Source organism: Serinus canaria, unplaced genomic scaffold, assembly GCF_022539315.1.
Source record: "Serinus canaria isolate serCan28SL12 unplaced genomic scaffold, serCan2020 HiC_scaffold_179, whole genome shotgun sequence".
In the NCBI taxonomy this organism is placed as follows: domain Eukaryota; kingdom Metazoa; phylum Chordata; class Aves; order Passeriformes; family Fringillidae; genus Serinus; species Serinus canaria.
In genome coordinates this window covers 1,500-12,195 of record NW_026108293.1, presented here as the reverse complement: position 1 = coordinate 12,195, position 10,696 = coordinate 1,500, and the positions used below count along the sequence as shown (strand labels likewise).

At 58.5% G+C, this 10,696-nt stretch overlaps 1 protein-coding gene across 1 annotated transcript; it reads left to right on the top strand.

Moving 5' to 3' along the window:
* Nucleotides 1–1,928: 1,928 nt before the first annotated feature.
* LOC115485391 (alanine aminotransferase 2) lies at nucleotides 1,929–10,258 on the top strand (the record flags this gene model as incomplete). The annotated part of the gene is made up of 6 exons (XM_050987717.1): nucleotides 1,929–2,383; nucleotides 3,826–3,905; nucleotides 3,996–4,132; nucleotides 5,679–5,853; nucleotides 8,824–9,027; nucleotides 10,146–10,258. Coding segments are annotated over exons 1-6 (1,130 nt in total), but the record flags the coding sequence as incomplete, so codon positions are not given.
* Nucleotides 10,259–10,696: the final 438 nt, after the last annotated feature.

Here is a 10,696-nt window from a genome sequence, read left to right as displayed (position 1 = left end):
CCGGCGGTGCCACCACCACCGTGACATCGCGACATCGGCCACATCCCCCATCCCGCGACATTCCGGGGACACCGGGCGCGGTGCCACCACCCCCATCCCGCGACATCCCGGGGACACCGGGCGCGGTGCCACCACCCCCGTCCCGCGACATCCCGGGGACACCGGGCGCGGTGCCACCCCCCGGCCGTTCCCACGGAGGGCGGTGACAAAGGGACCTTTGTGTCGCTCGAGGGGGGGGGGGAGGTGGCACTTGGTGTCCCCACGCCTCCCCTGGGGACAGTGCCAGCTCCCCGCGTTGTCGCCGAGGCCCTGCGGTTGCCGTGGCGATGGTGGCGCTGTGCTGGGGACAGCGCGGTGGTGTCCCCTCGCTGTCCCTCGTGTGCCACCCTCTGGTTGTCCCCGGGCTGTCCCCAAGTTCCTCTGTCCCCTCATGTCCCCACCGTGCTGCCCGTTGTCCCCACTGTCCCCTGTGCTCACCGTCCTGTCCCCTCATTGTCCCCATGCCACCGCAACCGTGTCCCCTCCATGTCCCCTCAATGTCCTCATTCCCACCCCCTGTCCCCTCATCACCCCCATGTCCCCTCAATGTCCCCTTGCTGTCCCCTCAATGTCCTGATTGCCACCCCAGCCTGTCCCCTGATTGTCCCCTGATTGTCCCCACGATGTCCCCTCATTGTCACCACCACCACCCTGACCCCTCAATGTCCCCTCAATGTCCAGACTGCCACCACAACCCATCCTCTGATTGTCCCCTCACTGTCCCCTCCATGTCATGAGTCCCACCCCACTCTGTCCCCTCATTGTCCCCGTGATGTCCCCATGTCCATGCCCTCTCTCTCCACCCCAACCTTGTCCCTTCAATGTCCCCTCAATGTCCCCTTGCTGTCCCCACAATGTCCCCAGTCCCACCCCACTCTGTCCCCTTGCTGTCCCCTCAATGTCCCGATTCCCACCCCATGGTGTCCCCTCATTGTCCCCGTGATGTCCCCATGATGTCTCCATGATTCCCCCCCCAACCTGTCCTCTTGCTGTCCCCTGATTGTCCCCTCCATGTCCTGAATCCCACCCCCGATTGTCCCCTCACTGTCCCCTGATTGTCCCCTCTCTGTCCCCTCCATATCCTGATTCCCATCCCGTGATTGTCCCCCTGATTGTCCCCTCGCTGTCCCCTGATTGTCCTCCCCTCGCTGTCCTTTTACTGTCCCACATCCCACCCCCTGATTGTCCCCTCTCTGTCCCCTCCGTATCCTGATTCCCACCCCACTCTGGCCACTCGATGTCCCATCTCTGTCCCCTCGCTGTTCCTGTTGTCCCGATTCCCACCTCAACCAAACCCCTCGCTGTCCCCCATCCCACCCCCTGACTGTCCCCTCGCTGTCCCCTCTCTGTCCCCTGATTGTCCCCTCCCTGTGTCCCCAGAACATGCTGAAGCTGCTGGTGTGCGGCTCGGGCGCGTCGCGCACGGGGGTGCTGATCCCGATCCCGCAGTACCCGCTGTACTCGGCGGCGCTGTCCCCTCACTGTCCCCCATCCCACCCCATGATTGTCCCCTCACTGTCCCCTGATTGTCCCCTCTCTGTCCCCGCTGTATCCTGATCCCCACCCCACTCTGACCCCTCAATGTCCCCTCACTGTCCCCTCCACGTCCCGATTCCCACCTCAACGCAACCCCTCGCTGTCCCTTCCATGTCCTGATTCCCATCCTGTGATTGTCCCCTGATTGTCCCCTCGCTGTCCCCCATCCCACCCCATGATTGTCCCCTCACTGTCCCCTCTCTGTCCCCTCCCAGAACATGCTGAAGCTGCTGGTGTGCGGCTCGGGCGCGTCTCGTACGGGGGTGCTGATCCCGATCCCGCAGTACCCGCTGTACTCGGCGGCGCTGTCCCCTCACTGTCCCCCATCCCACCCCATGACTGTCCCCCCTCTGTCCCCTGATTGTCCCCTCCCTGTGTCCCCAGAACATGCTGAAGCTGCTGGTGTGCGGCTCGGGCGCGTCTCGCACGGGGGTGCTGATCCCGATCCCGCAGTACCCGCTGTACTCGGCGGCGCTGTCCCCTCGCTGTCCCCTCACTGTCCTCTCACTGTCCCCCATCCCACCCCCTCGCTGTCCCCTGATTGTCCCCTCCCTGTGTCCCCAGAACATGCTGAAGCTGCTGGTGTGCGGCTCGGGCGCGTCTCGCACGGGGGTGCTGATCCCGATCCCGCAGTACCCGCTGTACTCGGCGGCGCTGGCCGAGCTGGACGCGGCGCAGGTGAATTATTACCTGGCCGAGGAGCGCTGCTGGGCGCTGGACGTGGCCGAGCTGCGGCGGGCGCTGGCCGAGGGCCGCCGGCGCTGCAACCCCCGCGCGCTCTGCATCATCAACCCCGGCAACCCCACCGGTAACGGGCACGGCGGGGACATCGAGGGGGACGTGGGGGGGATGGGGGACACGTGGGGTGGGTGGGGGACATCGTGGGGGGACACGTGGGTGGGATATCGGGGGTGGGACAGCTGGGGTGGGGGACATCGGGGGGGGGACATGTGGGGTGGGATATCTGGGGGGGGAATATCTGGGTGGGACATGTGGGGTGGGACACGTGGGGTCTGTGGGGTGGGATATCGGGGTGGGACAGCTGGGGGGGACAGTTGGGGGGGACATGTGGGGGGACCATCTGGGGTGGGGGACATCGGTGGGGGGACATGTGGGGTCGGACAGTTGGGGTGGGACATGTGGGGGGGGACATGTGGGGTCTGTGGGGTGGGACATGTTGGGGGGGACAGCTGGGGTGGGACATCTGCGGGGGGATATTTGGGGGGGGACATGTGGGGTGGGACATGTGGGGTGGGACACGGGGAGGGACATCTGGGGTGGGGACATGGGGGGGGACAAGTGGGGGTGGGATATCTGGGGGGGATATCTGGGGGGACATGTGGGGAGGGACATGTGGGGAGGACATCTGGGTGGGACATGGGGGAAGGACATCTGGGAGGGGGACATGTGGGGTGGGACAGCTGGGGTGGGACAGTTCGGGTGGGACATGTCAGGGGGACATGTGGGGGGGGACATCGGGGTGGGATATCTGGGGTGGGACAGCTGTGGGGGGACAGCTGGGGTGGGACGTGGGGGGGGACATGTGGGGTGGGACACGTGGGGTGGGGTCTGTGGGATGGGATATCTGAGGTGGGATCTGTGGGATAGGATCCATGGAATGGGACCTGTGGGATGGGATCTATGAGGTCTGTGGGGTGGGACATGTGGGGTGGGATCCATGGGATGGGATATCTGAGGTGGGATCCATGGGATGAGATCCATGGGGTGGGATCCATGGGATGGGATATCTCAGGTGGGATCCATGGTGTGAGATCCATGGGGTGGGACACCTGGGGATGGGATCCATGGGGAGGGATCCATGGTGTGAGATCCATGGGGTGGGATCCATGGGGTGGGATCCATGGGATGGGTTCCATGGGATGGGACCCATGGGATAAGATCTGCAGGATATCTCGGGTGGGATGGGACACCTGAGATGGGATCCATGGGATGGGACACCTGGGATGGAATTCGTGGGATGGGATCCATGGGATGGGATATCTCAGGTGGGATCCATGGGATGGGACACCTGGCATGGGATATCTGAGGTGGGATCCATGGGATGGGATCCATGGTGTGGGATCCATGGGATGGGATCCGCGGGATATCTCAAGTGGGATGAGACTTGGGATGGGATCCATGGGATGGGATCCATGGGATGGGACACCTGGGGAAGGATCCATGGGGAGGGATCCAGGGGATGGGATCCGTGGGATATCCAGGTGGGATGAGAGCGGCGGGTGTCCCCAGGCCAGGTGCAGAGCCGGGAGTGCATCGAGCAGGTCATCAGGTTCGCCTACGAGGAGAAGCTCTTCCTCCTGGCTGACGAGGTGGGCGGGGCCGGGGTGACCCGGTGGGCGTGTCCTGAATCCCGGGAAAAGCCCGGAATTCCCGGTGACGCCGCGGGATGTCCCCCCCAGGTGTACCAGGACAACATCTACGCCGAGGGCTCGTCCTTCCACTCCTTCAAGAAGGTCCTGGTGGAGCTGGGGCCGCCCTACTCGGACTCGGTGGAGCTGGCCTCCTTCCACTCCGTCTCCAAGGGCTTCATGGGAGAGTGAGTCTGGGAATGCCGGGAATGGCACCGCCCCCCACACCCAGCCTGGTGGGAAAGTCCTCATGGGTCCTGTGGGATGTGGGGTGGAGGTGCCACCACCCCATGGATCTGCTGGGGTTGGAATTGGGATCATGGATTGGCATGGATGGGATCCATGGATCTCCTGGGATTGGGGATGGAGGTGCCACCACCACCCCATGGATCTCCATGGATTTGGGATGGAGGTGCCACCACCACCCCATGGATCTGCTGGGGTTGGGATTGGAGGTGACCTTGGATGTGGATGTTGAGGTTCCGTGGGTGCCATGTCTTATCCATGGATTCCCATCCTGGAGCCCCATCCATGGGTCCTGCCTATGGATCCCATCCATGGGTTCCATCCATGGATCCCACCCACATCTCCCATCCATGGGTCCCTCTCCATAGGTTCCCATCCATGGATTCCCACCCACGAATCCCATCCATAGATCCCCTTGATGGATCCTGCTCCATAGGTTCCTATCCATGGATTCCCATCCCAAATCCCCATCCATGGATTCCATCCATGGATCCCACCCACGAATCCCACCCACATCTCCCATCCATGGATCCCATCCATGGATCCTTCTCCATAGGTTCCCATCCATGGATTTCCATCCCAAGCCCCTATCCATGGGTGCTTCTCCATGGGTCCTTCTCCATGGATTTCCATCCCAAACCCCCATCCATGGATCCCATACTTGGATCCTTCTCCATAGGTTCATATCCATGGATTCCCATCCCAAACCCCCGTCCATGGATCCTTCTCCATAGTTTCCTATCCATGGATCCTCATCCATGGATTCCCGTCCCAAACCCCCATCCATGGATCCCATCCATGGGTCCTTCTCCATGGATTCCCATTCCAAACCCCCATCCATGGCTCTCCATCCCTGGATCCCACCACCCACATCTCCCATCCATGGATCCCATCCATGGTTCCTTCTCCATGGATTCCCATCCCAAGCCCCCATCCATGGCTCTCCATCCCTGGATCCCACCACCCACATCTCCCATCCATGGATCCCATCCATGGTTTCTTCTCCATGGATTCCCACCCCAAACCCCCATCCATGGATCCCATCCATGATTCCTTTCCATGGATTCCCACCCCAAGCCCCCATCCATGGATCCCATCCATGGATCCTTCTCCATGGATTCCCACCCCAAACCCCCATCTATGGATCCCATCCATGATTCCTTTCCATGAATTCCCACCCCAAACCCCCATCCATGGATCCTATCCATGGTTCCTCCTCCATGGATTCCCATCCCAAATCTCCCAACTCTAGGTCCTTCTCCATGGATTCCCATCCCAAACCCCCATCCATGGATCCTCATCCATGGGTCCCACCACCCACATCTCCCATCCATGGATCCCATCCATGGTTTCTTCTCCATGGATTCCCATCCCAAGCCCCCATCCATGGATCCCATCCATGGTTCCTGCTCCATGGATTCCCACCCCAAGCCCCCACCCCCGGACCCGGCCCCGTTCCGGCGTTCCCGACGCGGGCGTGTCCGGCAGGTGCGGGCTGCGGGGCGGCTACATGGAGGTGGTGAACCTGCACCCCGAGGTGAAGGCGCAGCTCTCGAAGCTGGTGTCCGTCCGTCTGTGCCCGCCCGTGCCCGGACAGATGGTCCTGGACACCATCATGGACCCGCCCAAGCCCGGAGAGCCGTCCTACGAGCGCTTCCAGGCGGTACCGAGCGGCGGGATCGGGATCGGGATCGGGGCGGGATCCAGGGGATTGGGATCCATGGGATTGGGATCCACGGGATTGGGATCCATGGGATTGGGATTAGGGGTCATGGACCCGCCCAAGCCTGGAGAGCCGTCCTACGAGCGCTTCCAGGCGGTACCGAGCGGCGGGATCGGGATCGGGATCGGGGCGGGATCCAGGGGATTGGGATCCATGGGATTGGGATTGGGATCCATGGGATTGGGATTATGGTCATGGACCTGCCCAAGGCCGGAGAGCCGTCCTACGAGCGCTTCCAGGCAGTACGGAGTGGCGGGATCGGGATCGGGGCGGGATCCAGGGGATTGGGATCCATGGGATTGGGATTGGGATCCATGGGATTGGGATTCATGGTCATGGACCTGCCCAAGGCCGGAGAGCCGTCCTACGAGCGCTTCCAGGCAGTACGGAGTGGCGGGATCGGGATTGGGGCGGGATCCATGGGATTGGGATCCATGGGATTGGGATCCATGGGATTGGGGTGGGAATGGGATGAATGGGATCCATGGGATGGGGATTGGGATCCTTGGGGTTGGGATTGGGATCCTTGGGGTTGGGATTGAGATCTAGGGGGTTGGGATTGGGATCCATGCGATTGGGATCCATGGGATTGGGATTGGAATTGGGATTCATGGTCATGGACCTGCCCAAGGCCGGAGAGCCGTCCTACGAGCGCTTCCAGGCGGTCGGAGCGGCGGGATTGGGGTGGGATCCATGGGATTGGGATTGGGATTGAATCCATGGGATTGGGGTGGGATGGGATTCATGGGATTGGGATTGGGGTGGGATCCATGGGATCGGGATTGGGATTTGGGTGGGATTGGGACCCGTGGTCATGGGATCCACCCAAACCCATCCTACGAGCGCTTCCAGGCGGTACGGAGCGATGGGATTGGGGTGGGATCCATGGGATTGGGATTGGGATCCATGGGGTGGGATCCATGGGATTGGGATCCATGGGATTGGGATTGGGGTGGGATTGGGATGGGATCCATGGGATTGGGGTGGGATGGGATCCATGGGATGGAACCCATGGTCATGGGATCCGCCCAAACTCATCCTATGAGGGATTCCAGGTGGTACAGAGTGGGATTGGGGTGGGATTGGGATTGGGATCCATGGGATTGGGATCCATGGGATTGGGATTGGGATGGGATGTATGGGGTAGTGGGATAATGGGATAATGAGATAATGGGATGGAATGCAATGGAATTGATTTGGGTAACGGGATAATGGGATGGAATGGAATGGAATTATCTCATTGGGATGAAATAATGGGAGAATGGGATAGTGGGATAATGGGATAATGGGATAATGGGATAATGGGATAAATAGAAAATGGGATAATGGGGTAATGGGATAATGGGATGGGATGGGATGGGATGGAATTATCTCATTGGGATGAGATAATGGGATAAAGGGATAATGGGATAACGGGATAATGAGATGGGGTGGGAGGAGATAATGGGATAATAGGTAATGGGTGGATAATGGGATAATGGGATACTGAGATAATGGGGGAGGGAGGGGGTAATGGGATAATGGATACATGGGGGGTAATGGGATAAGGGGTAATGGGATAAGGGTAATGGGATAATGGGGGTTTAATGGAATAAGGGGGATGAGGGATAATGGGATAATGGGGGTAATGGGTAATGGGGGACTGGGCTAATGGGCATAATGGGGGACTGGGGGAATGGGATAATGGGATAAGGGGTAATGGGGTAATGGGGTAATGGGGTGTTATGGGATAATGGGTAATGGATAATGGGATAATGGGGAATGGAGCATGGGGTAATGGGATAATGGGATTAATGGGGGGTAAGGGTGGGATAATGGGGAATGGGGGAAGGGATAATGGGGATACTGGGAGGGAATGGGGGAAGGGGGGAACGGGGTAATGGGGTAATGGGGTTATGGGTTAATGGGATAATGGGGTAATGGGGTTATGGGATAATGGGATAATGGGATAATGGGGGAATGGAGGAATGGGGTAATGGGGTGATCGGATAATGGGATTGAGATGAGATGAGATAATGGGATTGGGATGGGATGAGATAATGGGATAATGGGGTAATGGAGTAATGGGATAATGGGGGAATGGGGTAATGGGATAATGGGATAATGGGGTAATGGGGGAATGGGATAAATGGGATTGGAGTGAAGTCATGGGATAAGGGATAAATGGGGGAATGGGAGAAGGGGATAATGGGATAATGGATAATGGGGGTAATTCGGATAATGGGGTAATGGGATAATGGGATAATGGGGTAATGGGGGAATGGGATAATGGGATAATGGGGTAATGGGATAATGGGATAATGGGGGTGGTAATGGCGAATGGGATAATGGGGGAAGGGGAGAATGGGATAATGGGATAATGGGGTAATGGGGGAATGGGATAATGGGATAATGGAGTAATGGGATAATGGGATAATGGGGGAATGGGAGAATGGGATAATGGGGTGATTGGATAATGGGATTGAGATGAGATGAGATAATGGGATTGGGATGGGATGAGATAATGGGATAATGGGGTAATGGAGTAATGGGATAATACAATTGGGATGGGATAATGGGATTGGGATGGGATGGGACAATGGGATAATGTGGGAATGGGGGAATGGGATTATGGGATATTAGAATTTGGATGGAATGAGATAATGGGGTAATGAGATAATGGAGTTATGGGGTAATAGGATTGGGATGAAATGGGATAATGGGATAACGGGATAACGGGATAATGGGATGGGATGGGATGAGATGGGATGGGATGAGATAACGGGATAATGCGTTAATGGGGTAATGGGATAATAGGATTGGGATGGGATGAGATGGGATAATGGGATATGGGATGGGATAACGGGATAACGGGATAACGGGACCATGGGAAGCCCTGGGTGGGAATTCCATGCGTGGCTCCCGCGGCAGGAGAAGGAGGCGGTGCTGAGCGCGCTGGCGGAGAAGGCGCGGCTGACGGAGGAGATCTTCAACCGCACGCCCGGCATCCACTGCAACCCCGTGCAGGGCGCCATGTACTCCTTCCCCCGCATCGACCTGCCCGCCCGCGCCGTGGCCGCCGCCAAGGTCCGGGAACGCCGCCGGGATGGGCAGCTGGGACCCCAGCTGGGAGATGTGGGGAGGGGTGGGGTCCCAACTGGGATGGATGTGATTCCTACTGGGATGGATGGGATTCCAACTGGGATGGATGGGATCCCAACTGGGATGGATGGGATTCCAACTGGGATGGATGGGATCTCAACTGGGAGGTGTGGGGTTGGACAAGATCCCAACTGGGATGGATGGGATCCCAGCTGGGAGATGATGGGATGGGCTGGATCCAAACTGGGAGATGTGGGACTGGATGGGATCCATCCTGTGATGGGATCCCAACTGGGAGATGTGGGGTTGGACAAGATCCCAGCTGGGATGGACAGAATCCTAACTGAGATGGACGGGATCCAAGCTGGGATTGGATGGGATTCCAACTGGGAGATGTGGGGATGGACAAGATCCCAACTGGGACGGACAGGATCCAAACCGGGATTGGATGGGATTCCAACTGGGAGATGTGGGGATGGGCAGGATCCAAACCAGGCGTGTGGGGATGGGCGGGATCCAAACTGGGATGGACGGGATCCCAACCTGGAGATGTTGGGATGGGCAGGATCTGAACTGGGATGGAAAGAATCACAACTGGGAGATGTGGGAATGGGTGGGATCCCAACAGGGAACGTGGGGATGGATGGGATCCAAACTGGGAGATGTTGGGATGGGCGGGATCCACACCAGGAATGTGGGGATGGACAGGATCCCAACTGGGAGATGTTGGGATGCATGGGACAAATCCCAGGAATTGTGGGACTCACTGGGATCGATCCAGATCCATGTGGGACTCACTGGGATCAATCCCAGGAGTTGTGGGACTCACTGGGATCAGTCCCAGGAATTGTGGGACTCACTGGGATGGATCCCAGGAATTGTGGGACTCATTGGGATCGATCCAAATCCATGTGGGACTCACTGGGATCGATCCCAGGAATTGTGGGACTCATTGGGATCGATCCAAATCCATGTGGGACTCACTGGGATCGATCCCAGGAATTGTGGGACTCACTGGGATCAATCCCAGGAATTGTGGAACTCATTTGGATCGATCCCAATCCACGTGGGGTACGTGGGATGAGCCCTCGGCCCCCTGTGGGATCGGATCCCCGTTTTTCCTACCCCGGCATTCCGTCCCGAATTCCCAGGAGAAGAACCAGAGCCCGGACATGTTCTTCTGCATGAGGCTCCTGGAGGAAACCGGGATCTGCGTCGTCCCCGGGAGCGGCTTCGGACAGAAGGAAGGCACCTACCACTTCCGGTGGGTTCCCAGGGAGATCCCACCCCAAATTCCCTGTTCCTGGGTGATCCCACCCCAAATTCCCCATTCCTGGGAGATCCCACCCCAAATTCCCCATTCCTGGGTGATCCCACCCCAAATTCCTGTTCCTGGGAGATCCCACCCCAAATTCCCCATTCCCAAATCCCCAATTCCCAAACCCCAAATTCCCCCAACCCCAAATCCCCAAATCCCCCATCCAAAAATCCCCAAATCCCAAATCTCCAAATCCCAAATTCCGTTCCCCCCTTCCCAACTCCCGAATTGCCAAACCCCCAAATCCCCAAATCCCAAGTTCCCTGTTCCCCCATCCCAAACCCCAAATCTCCAAACACCCAAATCCCAAATCCCAGTTCCCAAATTTAGAATTCCCCAATCCCCCAAACCCCAAATCCCAACAATCCCAAATCCCCCAAAACC